Consider the following 18,041-nt stretch of genomic DNA (forward strand, 5'->3'; position numbering starts at 1 on the left):
TGCAGCCGGAGAGAGCCCCGTGGGCTTAGAGAGACCTAGAACGTCTCCCGGGCTAGAGCCGGCTGGAACACTGGGGGGGACTGGATCTAGAACATCACACATGCTAGATACAGCAGGAACATCTGGATGTAAAGGAATGCAATGCCCTAAGACCCATCTAGAACACCATGATCTAGATTAGATTAAAACCTGGGTTTAGAACCAAATGGCACAGGGATCCTGTTCAGTTTGAGAAATGGATCAGTTTTCTCAGATCCATTTTGAAGTGTTGTAGATCAGAGAAGGGGAAATCTGGGTTCTAGGGAGCATGGATCTAGACGTGGACTTCTAGAGCTAGTTCTGGAGAGAGACAAGAATACCCCATGCAAGCTGAGTAATCCTCTGGTTCTAGAGAAGAATGCAGGGATGTGATAGAAGGAAGGCACAATCTTTCATTCTAGATCTGCACAAACATGATATTCCAGAAGGTGTATTTCTTTTTTGGCTCTAGACTGGTGCTGAGATGGCCCTCTAGAATCCAAGCGCTCACTTATGCTAGAACAGCACCAAAAGGGACACTCTCTTGTCCCAGGGTTTCCTAGAACCTAGTCTCTAGTTCCGGAAGGGGAGTGAGGCGTGTTCTAGAGCAAGACAAAGATACCCACCTGCAGCTCCTTCATCTTCTTCTGGAGCTGCAGGCCCAGGGCTTGTTCATCCTCTATCTTGCTGTTCTGCTGGTTGATTTCAAACTCCTTCCTGCCAAGGGATTTAGAGAGATGAATCCCCTGCTGTGCTCCACAGAACATTGGTTACGCAAAGAACAAACCTCTTACTTTTTCAGCTTCTCCTCCAACTGCTGCTTGTCATTCTCCAAATCCATGATGTTCTCCTGCGTCAGCTTCAAGTCCCCTTCCAGCTTCCTTTTGGCTCGTTCCAGATCCATCCGGATCTTTTTTTCCTGCTCCAGGGAGCCCTCCAACTGAGAGAGAAAGGATTTGTTAATGGTAAAACTTTCATGTCCCAGGCATTCCCACACTCAGCCTGGAAGACATTGAACTCAACCCAACTTGAGGACATCTATCCCAATCCAACCCAACCCAGTTTGAGGAAACTCAATCCAACCCAACCTGACCCAAACCAACTGAGTTTGAGGACATCTAACCCAAGCCAACCCAGTTTGAGGAAACCCAACCCAACCCAACCAAGCTTGAGGACACCTAACCCAACCCAACCCAATCTGACCTGACCCAACCCAACCAAGTTTGAGGGCATCTAACCCAACACAACACAACCCAGTTTGAGGAAACCCAATCCAACCATGTCTGAGGACATCTAACTCTACCCAACACAACCCAGTTTGAGGACACCCAACACAACACAACTCAACCCAACCAAGCTTGAGGACACCAACCCAATCCAACCATGTGCACAGAGAGTGATGCCTACTGAGTCCCTGACTCTGCTCCCTACAGCTAAGGGCCTCCTAGGGTTTCCAGAATAGACTCACATCATCTGCCTGCTGCTCCAGCTTGAGTTTAGCTTTGGTCAGAGTGTTGACCTTGTCCTCCTCCACCTGTAGGTCGTCCAGTGCTTGTTGATGAGCTTCCTGCAGAGACTTCTTCTCCTTGGTCAGTTTAGCTATGATCTCATCCAGGCCGGCCATCTCCTCTGTCAGGTTCTTCACCTGGTAGGGAAGGAATCTGGGATGTGAGAGTTCTGGCATTGGACCCAAACCCAAATGAAATATCCCTGGTCGGGTCCTCATGTTGTCCTCAACCCAACCAACCTTGAGGCCATGAAACTCAATCCAACCAACCTCGAGGACATGAAACTCAACCTAACCAATCTTGAACGCATGTACCTCAGCCTTGCCCAATTAGTCTTGAAGAGACTCAACCCAACCCAAACAAAATAGCCTTGAAGTCACTCATCCCTTCTGTGTCTTCACCTTGTTCTCCGTTGCGTGTTTCTCCTTCTCCACCTTGGCCAGGGTCAACTCCAGGTCATCAATGTCCTTCTTGAGCTCCGAGCACTCATCCTCCAGCTTCCTCTTCTTGGCCGTCAGCTCAGCGTTCATCTCCTCCTCATCTTCCATTCGCTCCGAAAGCTCCTTCACCTTGGCCTCCAGCTGGATCTTGTTCTTGATCAGCTGATCACAGCGCTCCTCGGCATCGTTCAGGTTGTCCTGCTCCTGTGGGAGAAAGAAAGAAAGAAAGAAAGAAAGAAAGAAAGAAAGAAAGAAAGAAAGAAAGAAAGAAAGAATGTAAGGGACAAAGGAGTGTGTGTGGGGGGGGGGTTGGTCTGTGTGTGGGGGGGTGTCCCATAGCTCATGGCATGGAGGGCAAATCTGAGAGCTTTCTAATGGGTCCAAGATTTGGACGGCTCCTATTATGCAAAGCTGGGGGATGGGGCTCATGGGTTCCCATTGGGAGGTATGGGGTTCAACTGAGGTTGGAGGTAACCTGTCACTCACAGATGGGGAAAAGGAAGGCCTGAGGGCTCACACATGGACTGGGGGGCTCAAAGGGGATTCAGGGTGGGCACCCCCATCTCTTGCAGTCCAACCTGTCATGAGATCAATCAACCCAACCCAATTCAACCCAACCCAATCCAATCTAACCCAACTAAACCCAACACAACCCAATCTAACTCAAACAGCCCGACCCAACCCAACACAACCCAATCTAACTCAACCAGCCCAACCTAACCCAACACAACCCAGTCTAACTCAACCAGCTCAACCCAACCCAACACAATGCAATCTAACTCAACCAGCCCAACACAACCCAACACAACCCAGTCTAACTCAACCAGCCCAACCCACCCAACCCAATCCAATCTAACCCAATTAAACCCAACACAACCCAATCTAACTCAACCAGCCTGACCCAACTCAACAGAACCCAGTCTAACTCAATCCAACCCAAAGCCATGGGCCGTGGGGCTTTTGGGGATCTGAGACAGAGGGAACCCCATCACTCACAGCCTGCACTTGCAGCTGGAGATCATTCTTCTCCTGCAGCAGGGAGACCATCTTCTCCTCCAGCTCCTTCCGCCGGGTCTCCGACTTTTCCAGTGCCTCCTTCAGGCGCCCGAACTCCTCCTTCATGGTCTGCACAAGGCAGGGGAAGGATTAGACCAAAGGGACTGTATAGGCCAATATCGCCCCCTCCCCCCAGTGAAACCATCTAGTGTCTTATCTAGAACCCATCCAATCATCCACACATGTATCCTCCTTTCCTCTGTAGTATCCATCTGACCACTCACCCACACCTCTATCCCTACCTCTGTACATTAATCCATCCACCAGTGTTTTCCATCTCCCCTCGAGCAAAATAATTGCCATTGCCTGTGCTCAAACCAGAACTGAGCCCACCAACCCAGGTGGGTAGTCATTTCCCTTCAGCCCTTGCTGCGCAGGAGATACAAGTGACCTAGAACCCAAGTGATTTCCCCAAATGCATCCAGTTAAGCTAGACCCCAGTGGGGGGTTTAGCACCTGAGCACAATGCTGTGATCAGCTCCTTTTCCTGGACAGTTCCAGGGGGTCTAGAACCCAGCTGCTGGTTGCATGACCTAGAACTGCTCGGTCCTTCAAGCTGGTTTCAGGTAACCCAGAACCCAGCTCCTTAATCTGAATAGATCCAGTTGAACTAGAACTCATTTGTTGCTGCATGTGACCCACAATCCAGCATATCAAACCAAACAATGCCAGATGACGTAGACCACAACTAGCGGCCCTAGAACTCAAGCTGACATAGAACCCAACTCCATTTTGGATTTGACCCAGAGCACCTAATCATCACCAAGACATTTCGGTCTATCTAGAATCCATTTGAGAGTCCATCAAAACAATAATAATTGCTTGGGATGTTGACCTAGAACTCAGATATGCAAATGTGTAAGCTAGAACTCATCCCCTTTCCTTGGTTGACTTGTGCTTGACCTAGAACCCATCTCTGTCTCTGAGCAGTCACAGCTGAGCTAGAACCCAACTCCTGTCACCATGGGGTCTAGATCCCATCTCTGTTTCCTGAGTGGCTCCAGAAAAATGCAGTTCTCCAGACCCATGAGAGCACCCGTTCCCATCCTTTGACCTCACCTGCATCTCCTTCTCTGTCTCCGCGCTCTTCAGCAGCGGCTTGATCTTGAAGTACAGCTTCATCCAGGGCCAGTTCTTTACACACATGAAGGCCCGGATGTTCCACTGGATCACCAGAAGGGCATCCCTGTGTGGCGGCAGACAGAACCACTAAAGGTGACCTCTGTGGCCAGTTGGGCCCTCCCCTGGCACCCAACCAGCTCAGTCCACCCAATGGCCATGCCGATTTGGCTGCCTCCCAGGGATGCCCCCTGCCAGGCTCCTCCCAAACCAGTGCAGGACGGGCCGAGCCCCCTCTCACCTGCGCTCCAAGATCTTCTTGAACTCAATGCGCATCAGCTGCCCCCGTGCCTGGGCCTGGATGCGAGTGATGATCCGGGAGAGGCGCTCGTCTCGCATCTCTTCCAGCAGACCCAGCAGCCCGGCCTTGAAGAACACCTGGGGGAGGAGGGCAGGTAGATAGATAGATAGATAGATAGATAGATAGATAGATAGATAGATAGATAGATAGATAGATAGATAGAGGGGGTGTGTGGGGATAGATAGATAGATAGATAGATAGATAGATAGATAGATAGATAGATAGATAGATAGATAGATAGATAGATAGATAGATAGAGGGGGTGTGGGGATAGATAGATAGATAGATAGATAGATAGATAGATAGATAGATAGATAGATAGATAGATAGATAGATAGATAGATAGATAGATAGATAGAGGGTGTGTGGGGATAGATAGATAGATAGATAGATAGAGGGGGTGTGGGGATAGATAGATAGATAGATAGATAGATAGATAGATAGATAGATAGATAGATAGATAGATAGATAGATAGATAGATAGATAGATAGATGGGGTGTGTGGGGATAGATAGATAGATAGATAGATAGATAGATAGATAGATAGATAGATAGATAGATAGAGGGGGTGTATGGGGATAGATAGATAGATAGATAGATAGATAGATAGATAGATAGATAGATAGATAGATAGATAGAGGGGGTGTAGGGATAGATGGACACAAGGGGTCTATGGGACAGATAGGCAGATGGAGGCTTCTCCCCCCACGCTGGCTCCGCCCCCTCACCTTGGTGTGCCCGAATTTGTACTGATTGTGGTCGATGTCGAGGGAGCCCAGCAGTTTCTCCGCCCCCTTGCGGCTGTCGATGAACTGGCCCTCAGGGATGGCCGTGGGGTTCAGGATGCGGTACCTGGGGGGAGGGCGTCCTCAGTCACCCTGACCCATGAGGCTGCGAGCTTCCCACACAGCGGTGCCCCCCCAACAGGCTGCGAGCTTCCCCTGCAGCAGTGCCCCGGGGAGGGGGGTCAGACCCACCTCTGCCTGAAGTCCCCGTAGAGGATGCGGTTGGGGAATCCCTTCCTGCAGATGCGGATGCCCTCCAGCACCCCGTTACAGCGCAGCTGGTGCATCACCAGCGGGTTGTCCATCACCCCTAGGCGGGGGGAGAGGGAGGTTACCCCCACTTCATGGCAACCCCGCCCCCTTCCGCACAACCCCTCCTCTGAATCCCTTAGCTCCACCCCGTCCGCTAAGCCCCTCCCTCCCTCAGCCCTAGCTTAGCGATCCGAAAGAAGCCCCACGCATCTGTCATTCAACCCCACAGGCCCGTCCCATAGCCCTGCCCACTTTACTGCGGTCATGAGCCACACTCCAATATCTTTAACCACTCCCCCTAAAGCTTTAGTCCCTCCCCATGCTCCTTAGCCACGCCTCCTTTCCTTAGCTCCACCCCGGCCTTTTGTCCCCCAAGCCACTCCCCTTCCTGCAAGCCCCGCCCTTTTCTCTTAGCCCCTCCTCCTATGTCATTAGCCCCGCCCCTATCCCAGACAGCCCCTCACCTGGCGCCTTCCGCTCATTGGGGATGATGCAGCGTACGAAGTGGGGGTGGGTGGTTTTGAGATTCGCCATGAGTTTGTTCAGATTCTCCTGGGGGAGAGGGAAGGCGGGGTCAGTGCTTGGGGGTGGGGGCAGCACCCAGGTGGGTGGGGTCAGTGTCTGTGGGGCAGGCTGGTGACCCTGGGGAAGCCCTCACGGAGAGCTACCTCCCACCCCCTTTCAAGTATTTGCCTTCCTCACTCGTCCCCTCCCTCCCTGGCCCCCTCCATGGGCACCTCTCTCCCCAAATCCTTCCCCTTCATGGGGTTCCTCCTCGCCGCAGAGCCCCTCCCAAAGGTCAAGGGGAGTCGGGGGTTCATACCCGATGCAGCGCTGAGACCGTCTGGAAAGAGGAGCCTTTCTTCTTGGCTCCCTTGCCCTTCCCCCCGTCACCACCTGCAGGGGAGAAAGCGCACGACGAGGGAGGGAGGTTGGGCTGTTCCGTACCTGGCTGGTGTCCTTGTCCTATCCTCACATCCGTCTGTCTGTCCCTCCCTCTTACCTTCCCTCCTCCCTTTATTTCATTTCATCTATCGCCCATCTGTACATCATCCCCATCCCTCCATCCACCCATCCCTCCCTCCTTTCCTCCACCCACCCCTACACGCAACCACCTACCCACTCACCCGTCTGTCCATCCATCTGTCCATCCATCCACCTACCCACCCATCCCTCCCTCCTTTCCTCCACCCACCCAACCATCTACCCACTCACCTGTCTGTCCATCCATCCATCCATCCATCCATCCATCCCATTTCCCCCTCTTTCCATGTACCCATCCATCCATGTGCTCCCTGTCTCTCCATCCCCCTCTCCTTCCTCTCCTTCATTCATTTGCTCCACCTTCCCTACGTCCTTCCACATGCCACACCAATTTCTATCCCTCCATCTTGCTCTGTCCCTCTGACTCTGCCTTGTTTTCTCACCTGCCTCGGCCCCGGTGTAGTTGGCGAAGAGGAGGGCGAGGAGCTTGAGGGCCGATTTCTGGTAGAGCCCCACCACCGTCTCGTTGAGCGGGTCCTTGTTCTTCTGCAGCCAGCCGTTGATGTTGTAGTCCACCGTGCCGGCGTAGTGGATGAGAGCGAAGTGCGCCTCCTGCTTGCCCTTGACGTTCCGCGGCTTCCCGAAGTTGGCCGACTTGCCCAGGTGGTTGTCATACAGCTTGGCCTTGAAGGTCACGTCCGACGCCTTGGGGAACATGCACTCCTCCTCCAGGATGGACATGATGCCCATGGGCTGTAGGACACAGACAACTGGGAGTCACCCCAGCCAGCAAACAGGGAAGTTCCAAAGCCAGCTACTGCAAGGATTAAGGCTGCCCTCTTACCCTTAACTCTGCCCCTCATGTGAGACAGGATGCCCATGGGCTTAGAAGGGAAGAGAAGAGATGGATAGAATGAGAAAGGAAGAGAAGAGAAGGAGAAAAGGAGTTAAAAGAAAAAGAGAAGAGAAGAGATGAATACACTCAGGAAGGGAAAGAGGAAATGGCTAGAATAAGAGAGAAGAAAAATAAAGCGGAAGGAATGGAAAGGATGGGAAGAAAAGAGAGAACAGGACAGTAAAAGAGACTAGTTCAGTTTTCGGGTTAGGAGCTTGGCTGCCTCCAGAAGACGGGGAACGGGACATGGCAGAGGCCTGGGGCGTAGGCTCACCCAAGCCAAGCCCGAGAGGGTCAAGTTGTTTTCTGACCCAACCTTGATTCCCTCACCTGCCATCTGCCACTCCGTACCGCACTGGGAGTGCTGCGGTGCCTACCGCCTGGGCAAGAGGAGAGGTGACCCAATGCGAACCCAGCTTCTGTAGTGGGGTCTCATCAGGCCCAATTTCAGCTGCAGGTCTCTACGCTTTGGGATCTTTTCCCTATGGGGGCTGTAGGGACATGTCAGGGATCCCCCCGATCCTGCACCGCGTCTCCAGCCAAATGAGACTCCGCCAGCCAGTAGAACAGAGGGGTTCATTGCTTTTCCGGGGTATAGCCCAGTATAGACGTGATGTGGACATAAGGAGTCAGGGGCTGGCAGCCCTAGACCCCTTGGGGACCCTCAACTCCCAACACTCAGCGTAGTCTGGTCTCTCCATGGTTTTCCAGCCAAAAACTGCCCAGCTCCCAGGCCCTGCCCCCAGCCAGGTGGCCGTCTCTGCCTCCCCTCCTTTGTCTCTCCCCCTGGGAAGAGCAGTGTTATCTGCTCAGGCCGGGACTAGGTGTCTGGGCCGATACACATGTGGGTGAGTCAGTGGGAACCATCACAGCGTGGGGGAACCCTGGGTTCAGAGCAGACAGCCCCCCACTACGTCACAAGGGTGCCAGCTCCTATTCGACCCCAGGAAAGGGCTGTCCCAAAGGGAGGTACCTTCTCGATGAGGTCGATGCAGGCCTGAAGGTCCATGCCGAAGTCGATGAACTCCCACTCGATCCCCTCCTTCTTGTACTCCTCCTGCTCCAGCACGAACATGTGGTGGTTGAAGAACTGCTGCAGCTTCTCGTTGGTGAAGTTGATGCAGAGCTGCTCGAAGCTGTTGAACTGGGGACAAGAGGCAAGTGAGAACAAAAGGGCCCCCTCTGCTTTGGCAAGACCATAGAGGCATTGAGGGAAGATAGAGCAGAGTGTAGCCATGCCTACAGGCTGGTTTGTCTCTATGGAGCCACCTAATGGAGGAAGGAAGGAACTGCACCATCACCAGCGCCCTCTGCTGGGAGAGGGTGGGAAGCCCTCTGCTGGGAGTAGCCAGGAGCTACCCCGCCTCCAGCCAATGCTCCCACCCTGCTCCCTACAGCGCCCCCTGCTGGGGGATGACTTACATCGAAGATCTCAAAGCCAGCAATGTCCAGCACCCCGATGAAATACTGACGCGGCTGCTTCGTCTCCAGCGTGTTGTTGATCCTGGTCACCATCCAGCTGAACATCTTCTCATACACGGACTTGGCCAGGGCTCCGATAGAGTAGTACACCTGGGGGAGAGGGGGTACTGGGCATGTCAGAGATGGAGAAGAGGGGAGAGAGTTTGAGAGGAGAAAGGGGTGAGGTGTGGAAGGAAGGGCGGGAGGACTCTCACCTGCTGGACATTTTGCCCCTTGGTGACATACTCGTTCCCCACCTTGACCCGTGGGTGACACAGCCCCTTCAGCAGGTCGGCTGAGTTCAGACCCATCAGGTAGGCGGATTTATCAGCGTCTGCGGGTGGAGAGCCCCAGTCAGGGACCCCAGGCGTCTTTCCGTGTCTCCCCCAGCCCCTCCGCCATCCCCCTGGGGGCAGTCCCCCCAGGATCCACCCCAAACCAGGCTTCCCTGCGAGCTGAGCGCGTGGGCAGCCGTGCTTCTATTGGTGGTGCACATCTGCGCATGCCTCGGTGCACTGAACAAAATTAATTCTGCAGAGGGAACATTCCCCACAGCTCCATCCTCTCAACCCCCTTGAGGTCCCTCCACCTGTCCTCCCACCAGATGCGCCCCACATACCCTGGATCTTCCTGGTCCCTCCTCCCTCTGCCTCCCCGGATGCCCCCCGATGGCCCCCTCCCCACACGTCTCCCTTTCTCCGTCGGTGTCCCCCCGGCCCCTCCCCCGCCTTCACCCTCGGTGCCCTCTGGCTCGGCCTGCTCCTCGCGCTGCTTCTGCTTGAACTTCATGTTCCCGTAGTGCATGATGGCGCCCGTCAGCTTGTACACGCCCACCTTCTCCTCGGGGGTGAAGCCCAGGATGTCGAAGGCGCTCTGGGGACCCGGCGGGCAGGAGGGATGGAGTCAGGGGCGTTCTCACCCCCGGCCCCGACCCCAACACGCGCCATGTGGCCAGGGGCTTGGGGACGCTTCCGTGTGGGCGAGGGCACGGAGTCTTCAGTCCACCGTCCGCCCATGGCGTGTCAGCACATGGGTCCCCCTGCCCATCCGCCCACCCGCCAGCCTGTCCGTCTGCCTGTCTGCCCACTGGCCCCTCTGTCCCTCCTCCCGTCTGCCCATCCAACCATCCCCCCGCCTGCCCACCCGCCAGCCTGTCCGTCTGCCTGTCTGCCCACTGGCCCCTCTGTCCCTCCACCCGTCTGCCCATCCAACCATCCCTCCGCCTGCCCACCCGCCAGCCTGTCCGTCCATCCCTCCCACCCACCCTCCCGCCTCACAAGCATCCCTCTACCTACCATCCATCCATTATTCCCACACGCCCTCTCTGCCCGTCCCTCCTGCCTCACAGGCATCCTCCATCCTGCTGCCTCCCATCTGTCCGTCCAACCTTCCATCCACCTTCCCATCCGTCAGCCTGTCCAGCCATCCAGCCATCTCTCCACCCGCCCATCCACCCGTCCATCCCTCCACCCACCTGTCCGCCTGTCCACCCATCCATCCCTCCTCCCATCCATCCACTCGTCCATCCCTCCACCCACCTGTCCGCCTGTCCACCCATCCATCCCTCCACCCGCCCATCCACCCGTCCATCCCTCCACCCACCTGTCCGCCTGTCCACCCATCCATCCCTCCTCCCATCCATCCACTCGTCCATCCCTCCACCCACCTGTCCGCCTGTCCACCCGTCCATCCCTCCACCCACCTGTCCGCCTGTCCACCCATCCATCCCTCCTCCCATCCATCCACTCGTCCATCCCTCCACCCACCTGTCCGCCTGTCCACCCGTCCATCCCTCCACCCACCTGTCCGCCTGTCCACCCATCCATCCCTCCTCCCATCCATCCACTCGTCCATCCCTCCACCCACCTGTCCGCCTGTCCACCCATCCATCCCTCCACCCACCTGTCCGCCTGTCCACCCATCCATCCCTCCTCCCATCCATCCACCCGTCCATCCCTCCACCCACCTGTCCGCCTGTCCACCCATCCATCCCTCCTCCCATCCATCCACCCATCCATCCCTCCTCCCATCCATCCACTCGTCCATCCCTCCACCCACCTGTCCGCCTGTCCACCCATCCATCCCTCCTCCCATCCATCCACTCGTCCATCCCTCCACCCACCTGTCCGCCTGTCCACCCATCCATCCCTCCTCCCATCCATCCACCCGTCCATCCCTCCACCCACCTGTCCGCCTGTCCACCCATCCATCCCTCCTCCCATCCATCCACTCGTCCATCCCTCCACCCACCTGTCCGCCTGTCCACCCATCCATCCCTCCACCCGTCCGTCCACCCGTCCATCCCTCCACCCACCTGTCTGCCTGTCCACCCATTCATCCCTCCTCCCACCCATCCACCCGTCCATCCCTCCACGCACCTGTCCGCCTGTCCACCCGTCCATCCCTCCGCCCGTCCGTCCACCCGTCCATCCCTCCTCCCACCCGTCCACCCATCCATCCCTCCACGCACCTGTCCGCCTGTCCACCCATCCATCCCTCCGCCCGTCCGTCCACCCATCCATCCCTCCACCCACCTGTCTGCCCGTCCACCCATCCATCCCTCCTCCCACCCGTCCACCCATCCATCCCTCCACGCACCTGTCCGCCCGTCCACCCATCCATCCCTCCTCCCACCCGTCCACCCATCCATCCCTCCACCCACCCGTCCACCCATCCATCCCTCCACCCACCTGTCTGCCCGTCCACCCATCCATCCCTCCTCCCACCCGTCCACCCATCCATCCCTCCACGCACCTGTCCGCCCGTCCACCCATCCATCCCTCCTCCCATCCATCCACCCGTCCATCCCTCCACCCACCTGTCTGCCCGTCCACCCATCCATCCCTCCTCCCACCCGTCCACCCATCCATCCCTCCACCCACCTGTCCGCCCGTCCACCCATCCATCCCTCCTCCCACCCGTCCACCCATCCATCCCTCCTCCCACCCACCCACCCATCCATCCCTCCATCCATCCACCCTGGCAGAACTGCTCACACCCCCCGTGGGTGGACGGGCAGACAGGTGGGTGGACAGGGAGCTCAGCTGCCTGGGACTCACTGTGACACCCTGGCAGTTCTGCCCACACCCCCATCCTTCCTCCTGGTAACCCTCCTCCCCCCCCGGGACCCCAAGGCCAGGTGTCTCCCTGCCCCTCCCCCCCACCCTTGTCTCTCACGTCAGTTGCCATCAGCTCCTCGGCGTCATCGATGGAGGCCACAGTGACTTCCCCTTGGGAGATGAAGCTGTAGTCGTACGGGTTGTTTGTCACCAGCATCATGTCTGCTCCAGCGGGGAAGGGGGGGAGAGGAAAGTGAATGTCTGTTGAGTTCATACTCCCCTGAGCTCGTGCTGGGTGCTCACCCTGGACTCACTATGGGGCTGCCCCCCACCCCTGCCCTCTCCCCACCGACTCACCCAGCAATTCTGGCTTCTTGTTGGACAGGATCTGGTAGAAAATGTGATAGTTCCTCTCCGCTTTCAGCTGGAAGATGACCCGGGATTTCTCCAGGAGATCTGGTAGAGAGAACCACAGACCCCTAGAACTGGCAGGGACCTCACGGGGCATCCAGGGCAGCCCCCTGCCCTCATGGCAGGACCCAGCACGGTCTAGACCATCCCTGACCGGTGTCTGGCCAACCTGCTCTTCAATATCTCCAGAGATGGGGATTCCACAACCTCCCTGGGCAATTTATTCCAGTGTTTCACCACCCGGACAGGTGGGAACTTTTTCCTAACGTCCAACCTCAACCTCCCCTGCTGCAGTTTAAGTCCCTTGCTTCTTGTCCTGTCCTCAGAGGTGTACCAGTAGTTCGGAATAGGAAGCCTAGTTCGAACTACCTAGTTCGAGCCCCGAGTAGCTGCGCTGCACGGGGTTCGAACCAGCGGGGTTTTAAAAATGGCGGCTCCCCGCTTATGCAAATGAAGCCCGGGAAATTCAAATCCTGGGCTTCATTTGCAAGTGCGGTATGCCTACATTATCCCGCTAGTTCGAACTAGGAGGGTAGTGTAGACATACCCTGGGGGAGGGACAGATAGATAGATAGATAGATAGATAGATAGATAGATAGATAGATAGATAGATAGATAGAGGGGGTGTGTGGGGATAGATAGATAGATAGATAGAGGGGGTGTGTGGGGATAGATAGATAGATAGATAGATAGATAGATAGATAGATAGATAGATAGATAGATAGAGGGGGTGTGGGGACAGAAGGGTGTGAGGGGTAGACAGACAGACAAGTAGACAGACCGAGGGGTGTGCGGGGTTTGATGGACAGACGGGAATGGACAGACAGGCGGAGCTGAGAACGTTGACGCTCGTCTCACTCACAGGTCTCGATGTCAGCCGAAGCCAACTTTCCTGTTGCCCCGAAGTGGATCCGGATGAATTTCCCCTGGAGAAGGAGAGTGTTTGTGGAGGGAGGGGGTGTATGTGGGGTGTTTCCTGTGGGGGTAGGTGGGGTTTGTTTTGGGGGGAGGGGCCGAGGCATCAGACACAGCCTGACAGATGCCTCCGAACCCAGGCAGAGCCCTGCAGACCCCCCCACTGCCCGCCCCAGTACCAGACGCAGCTCCCTAAATCCTCCCTCCCTGGTGTCATCCCCCCCAGAATCCCCTGTTTGCTCACAGGCCCCCTCAGCCCCCAGCCCCGTAGCTCCCCTGCCCCAGATACAGCCCCCCTCAGACCCACAGAAAGACCCCAGACATCTCAGCCCCCCCCCCTCCCCGGAGACTCACGAATCGGGAGGAGTTGTCGTTCCGCAAGGTCTTGGCGTTGCCGAAGGCCTCCAGGGCGGGGTTGGCCTGGATGATTTGATCCTCCAGGGTCCCCTGTGGGGGGAGGGGGCAAAGAGAAGGCAGGAGGGGGGGTTAGGGCACTGTCCTGGGGAAGCTCGCAGTGGCGGAGCACAGTGGGGGGCAGGGCCGTACCTTGTTGGCGCTGGCCCCGTCTTTCTTGCGGTCGCCGATGGCCGCGATGCTGGCGAAGTACTGGATGACCCGCTTGGTGTTCACCGTCTTCCCCGCCCCGGATTCTCCGCTGCCAACGGGCGGAGGGCAGGTGAGACAGGGCGGGGGGGGCATGTGCGGGGGGGCAGCTGGAGCCCCCCAAGGGCGGCGGGGGCAGGGCAGGTACTCACGTGATGAGGATGGACTGGTTTTCTCGGTCTGGAAGAGAGAAGAGGGGTTAGCCGGCAACCACGGAGAGGAGGGTGGGGGGCTGGGGAGATAGGGTGGGGGGCGAAGGGGGTACATCAGAAGGTCCTGGGAGGGTGGGTGAGGAAGGGGCAAGGGGCAAGGAGGGGGTGGGGGAGCCACTGGAGTGGGAGGGAGGCAGGTGGAATCGGGGGGGGCTCAGTCAGGCAGTGGGGAGGGTGCGAGGGGATATGAGGGGAGGGCAGGGCCAGAGAGTGTGGGGCAGGGAAGTGAAGTCAGGGCGAGGGTGGGGGTGTCCCAGAGATGCACCTCTCAGCATTTACTGGTGGGTGTTGGAGATGCAGTGTGTGCGTGTGTGTGTTGGGCTGGGGGTTAGGGTTATGGCTGGGTGTAGTTAAGGTTAGGATTATGACTACGGTAGGGTTATGGTTGTGGCTGCGGTGTAGTTAAGGTTAATGTTATGGCTGGAGTGTAATTAAGGTTAAGGTTATGGGTGGGGTATAGTTAAGGTTAGGGTGATGGCTGGGGCAGAGTTAAGGTTAGGGTTATAGGTGGGATAGAGTTAAGGTTAGGGTGATGGCTGGGGCAGAGTTAAGGTTAGGGTGATGGCTGGGGCAGAGTTAAGGTTAGGGTTATAGGTGGGATAGAGTTAAGGTTAGGGTGATGGCTGGGGCAGAGTTAAGGTTAGGGTGATGGCTGGGGCAGAGTTAAGGTTAGGGTGATGGTGGGGGCACAGTTAAGGTTAGGGTTATAGGTGGGGTATGGTAAAGGTTAGCGTGATGGCGGGGGCAGAGTTAAGGTTAGGGTTATAGGTGGGGTATGGTTACGGTTAGCGTGATGGCGGGGGCAGAGTTAAGGTTGGGTTAGGTTCCCACCTGTCAGCATGTTCTGGTAGGCATTGTCGGAGATGGAGAAGATGTGGGGCGGGGCTTCGCTTCTCTTCTTGCCCCGGTAGGCGCCCACCACCTCGGCGTTATAGACGGGCAACCACTTGTAGGGATTGACGGTCACACAGAAGAGCCCCGAGTAGGTCTGGAGAGGGACGGGCCGGAAGGAGGGACGATGAGAGCGCGAGGGAGGGAGGGGCCGGAGCCGCGGAGGGAGAAGGGATCGGAAACCGAGCCTGGAATGACTGAGCAGGGAGGGAGGGCGGAGGGGGGCCCCTCCTCTGCTCTTCCCTCCTCGATGGAAAACGGAAAACGCCGCCCCCTCCCCCGCGCAGACCGGGAATGACGCTCCTGTGTGCATGGGGGGGCAGAGTCCAGCAGGGCCCCCCCCCACTCACGTAGATCATCCAGGCGGCGTAGCGCTCCTTGAGGTTGTAGAGCACGGCCGGCTCGTGCAGGAACGTCAGCATGGCCATGTCCTCGATCTTGTCGAACTTGGGCGGGTTCTGCTGGTGCACGTCCGAGTCCTTCACCGTCACCGTCTGGGCAGGGGAGACCCCCCCCCCCGGTTAGCGGGGCGCCGCCGCACGCGCCTCGGTGCGCGCAATAAAATGCATCCCGCACCGGGCGGCCACCACGCCAGGGCCCCCCCCGCCGCACTCACCCCCTCCTGCCCCTTGACCTCTGACCCTCACCTTGCCGCTCTCCGTCTCCACGGTCGCCTTGCCCCCCTCCCGGCTGACGATCTTGCCCTTGACGAATTCCTCCTTCTCGTCGGGCACGAAGCACTCGGTGCGGATGTCGAAGACCCGGGTCTGCGCCTCCAGGCGCTCCTTGTCCGACTTGCGCAGGTAGGGGGCGGCCGCCCCGAACTGGGCCATGTGGGCGTCACCCATGCTGGGGGGGCCAGGCCGTGAGAGCAACCCCTGCTGGAGCCCCCCCGGGGACAGCCCCCCTCCCTGCTCTGGGGTCCCCCCAACTTTGCCAGGGCCCCCACCTTAGGGAGAGCCCCCCTTCTGAGTCCCCCCTCAAATCCCAACTCTGGGGTCCCCCTGCCCTGCCAGAGCCCCCCCACCCCGGGGAGAACCCCCTTCGGGGTCCCCCCGAGTCCCAGCTCTGGGGTCCCCCTCGATTTGTCAGTCCCCCCACCCTGGGGAGAACGCCCCCTGCTGCCCCTCCCTGCTCTGGGGTCCCCCTCGATTTGTCAGTCCCCCCACCCTGGGGAGAGCGCCCCCTGCTGCCCCTCCCTGCTCTGGGGTCCCCCTCGATTTGTCAGTCCCCCCACCCTGGGGAGAGCGCCCCCCTGCTGCCCCTCCCTGCTCTGGGGTCCCCCTCGATTTGTCAGTCCCCCCACCCTGGGGAGAGCGCCCCCTGCTGCCCCTCCCTGCTCTGGGGTCCCCCTCGATTTGTCAGTCCCCCCACCCTGGGGAGAGCGCCCCCTGCTGCCCCTCCCTGCTCTGGGGTCCCCCACCTTTGCCAGGGCCCCCCCTTGGTGTCCACCAGGGGCTCACCTGGTTGGAGTCTCACTGGAGCGATCAGAAACCTGGAGGGGGCAGAGGGGGGGCAGCTGAGAGTCACCCCACACATCCCGAGCCCCCCCCCGGATCCCATCCCCCCGCCCCCTCCACCTCTCACCGGAGCAGCTGCCTGGGACTCGCTGTGCCGGCCGGGGTCTCCGCCCCCCTTTATACCCCCAGCGCCCCCCCCCCGGGGAGTGACGGGGCGGGAGCCCGCGGGAACCTGCCCATGAATGGAGCGGAGGCCGCAGCCCCCCCGCCCCCCCCCCCGCGCATTCCGGAGGCCCCCGAGGGGCTGATAAGACAGAAGCGGCCGCTCCGCCCCATTGTCCTTCCTCGCCCCCCCCCGTGTCATGGGGCGGGGAGGGGGGGATGCTGAGAAGGGACTTTCAGCCCCTCCCCTGCCCTGCCGCCCAGCTCAGAGCCGGGAGAGAACCCAGGAGTCCCGGCTCCCGGCTCTAACCACTAGTCCCCACTGCCCTCCCCGAGCCGGGAGAGAACCCAGGAGTGCGGCTCCCGGCTCTAACCACTAGTCCCCACGGCCCTCCCCGAGCCGGGAGAGAACCCGGGAGTGCGGCTCCCGGCTCTAACCACTAGTCCCCACTGCCCTCCCCGAGCCGGGAGAGAACCCAGGAGTCCCGGCTCCCGGCTCTAACCACTAGTCCCCACGGCCCTCCCCGAGCCGGGAGAGAACCCGGGAGTGCGGCTCCCGGCTCTAACCACTAGTGCCCACTGCCCTCCCCGAGCCGGGAGAGAACCCAGGAGTCCCGGCTCCCGGCTCTAACCACTAGTCCCCACTGCCCTCCCCGAGCCAGGGAGAGAACCCAGGAGTCCCGGCTCCCGGCTCTAACCACTAGTCCCCACTGCCCTCCCCGAGCCGGGAGTCCCGGCTCCCGGCTGTAACCACTAGTCCCCACTGCCCTCCCCGAGCCGGGAGAGAACCCGGGAGTCCCGGCTCCCGGCTCTAACCACTAGTCCCCACTGCCCTCCCCGAGCCGGGAGAGAACCCGGGAGTCCCGGCTCCCGGCTCTAACCACTAGTCCCCAGCCCCTGCCTGCGCCCCCCCGTCTCCCCACACCCCCATCCCTCCCTTTCCACCCTCTCCCAGCCACGCGCCCCCCCGTACCCCCTCTGCACATCCCCCCGCCCCATCTAGCCAGCCAAAGCGGTTGGATGGGTGCTGTGGGGGGTTGTTTTCTGGCTAGGTCCTTGGGGCCCTGTAGTGACTTGTTTGGCTGCTACTTGGGGGCAGGTTTGGGGTTTCTGGCTTTTCTGCAGAGCTGTGTGTGTGTGCGTGTGTGTGTGTGGGGGGGGTGCTGTGGGGTTTGTGTGTGTGTGCGTGTGCGTGTGCGTGTGCGTGTGCGCGTGTGCGTGTGCGTGTGTGCGTGTGCGTGTGCGTGTTGCTGTCAGAATTGGGTCATTGTCAGTCGTGTGTTCAGTGAGTGGCGTGTTCATTGTGCCGTTGTTCGGTGTGTTAGTTGCTTGGTTTGGGTCGGCGCTGGGCTAGTTTTCGATTGTTGGGTTAGCTGGTTCGGTGTGTTAGTTGTGTGTGTAGGGGGTCAGCGGTTTGGTTGGTTGTTGTGTTGGTTTTTTGTGTGTTGATCAGGCCCACTTGGCAAGGCAGGCGTTTGGTTGTTTGTTGGCTTCGTTGTTTCTTTAGTG

General features: G+C 58.6%; 1 protein-coding gene across 1 annotated transcript in view; it reads right to left on the reverse strand.

The window, feature by feature from the left end:
• Positions 1 to 16,588, reverse strand: part of LOC149520961 (myosin-6) — a 31,085-nt gene extending 14,497 nt beyond the window's left edge. Inside the window, exons 1-27 of the mRNA XM_089774492.1 lie at positions 16,498 to 16,588; positions 16,374 to 16,405; positions 15,558 to 15,759; positions 15,261 to 15,404; positions 14,851 to 15,007; positions 13,960 to 13,987; positions 13,751 to 13,859; positions 13,559 to 13,651; positions 13,152 to 13,215; positions 12,236 to 12,334; positions 11,997 to 12,100; positions 9,554 to 9,692; positions 9,035 to 9,153; positions 8,781 to 8,930; positions 8,332 to 8,502; positions 6,907 to 7,216; positions 6,303 to 6,376; positions 5,944 to 6,031; positions 5,420 to 5,537; positions 5,171 to 5,294; positions 4,383 to 4,519; positions 4,082 to 4,208; positions 2,963 to 3,091; positions 1,928 to 2,170; positions 1,487 to 1,663; positions 813 to 958; positions 645 to 735 (exon numbers count right to left, since the gene is read on the reverse strand). Of these exons, the coding sequence (XP_089630618.1) occupies positions 645 to 735; positions 813 to 958; positions 1,487 to 1,663; positions 1,928 to 2,170; positions 2,963 to 3,091; positions 4,082 to 4,208; positions 4,383 to 4,519; positions 5,171 to 5,294; positions 5,420 to 5,537; positions 5,944 to 6,031; positions 6,303 to 6,376; positions 6,907 to 7,216; positions 8,332 to 8,502; positions 8,781 to 8,930; positions 9,035 to 9,153; positions 9,554 to 9,692; positions 11,997 to 12,100; positions 12,236 to 12,334; positions 13,152 to 13,215; positions 13,559 to 13,651; positions 13,751 to 13,859; positions 13,960 to 13,987; positions 14,851 to 15,007; positions 15,261 to 15,404; positions 15,558 to 15,758 (3,342 nt within the window). The 5' untranslated portion in view covers position 15,759; positions 16,374 to 16,405; positions 16,498 to 16,588. The remainder of the gene's footprint in view (positions 1 to 644; positions 736 to 812; positions 959 to 1,486; positions 1,664 to 1,927; positions 2,171 to 2,962; positions 3,092 to 4,081; positions 4,209 to 4,382; positions 4,520 to 5,170; positions 5,295 to 5,419; positions 5,538 to 5,943; positions 6,032 to 6,302; positions 6,377 to 6,906; positions 7,217 to 8,331; positions 8,503 to 8,780; positions 8,931 to 9,034; positions 9,154 to 9,553; positions 9,693 to 11,996; positions 12,101 to 12,235; positions 12,335 to 13,151; positions 13,216 to 13,558; positions 13,652 to 13,750; positions 13,860 to 13,959; positions 13,988 to 14,850; positions 15,008 to 15,260; positions 15,405 to 15,557; positions 15,760 to 16,373; positions 16,406 to 16,497) is intronic.
• Positions 16,589 to 18,041: the final 1,453 nt, after the last annotated feature.

Source organism: Pelodiscus sinensis, chromosome 30 (genome assembly GCF_052426305.1).
Source record: "Pelodiscus sinensis isolate ZL-2025 chromosome 30, ASM5242630v1, whole genome shotgun sequence".
Classification (NCBI taxonomy): Eukaryota; Metazoa; Chordata; order Testudines; family Trionychidae; genus Pelodiscus; species Pelodiscus sinensis.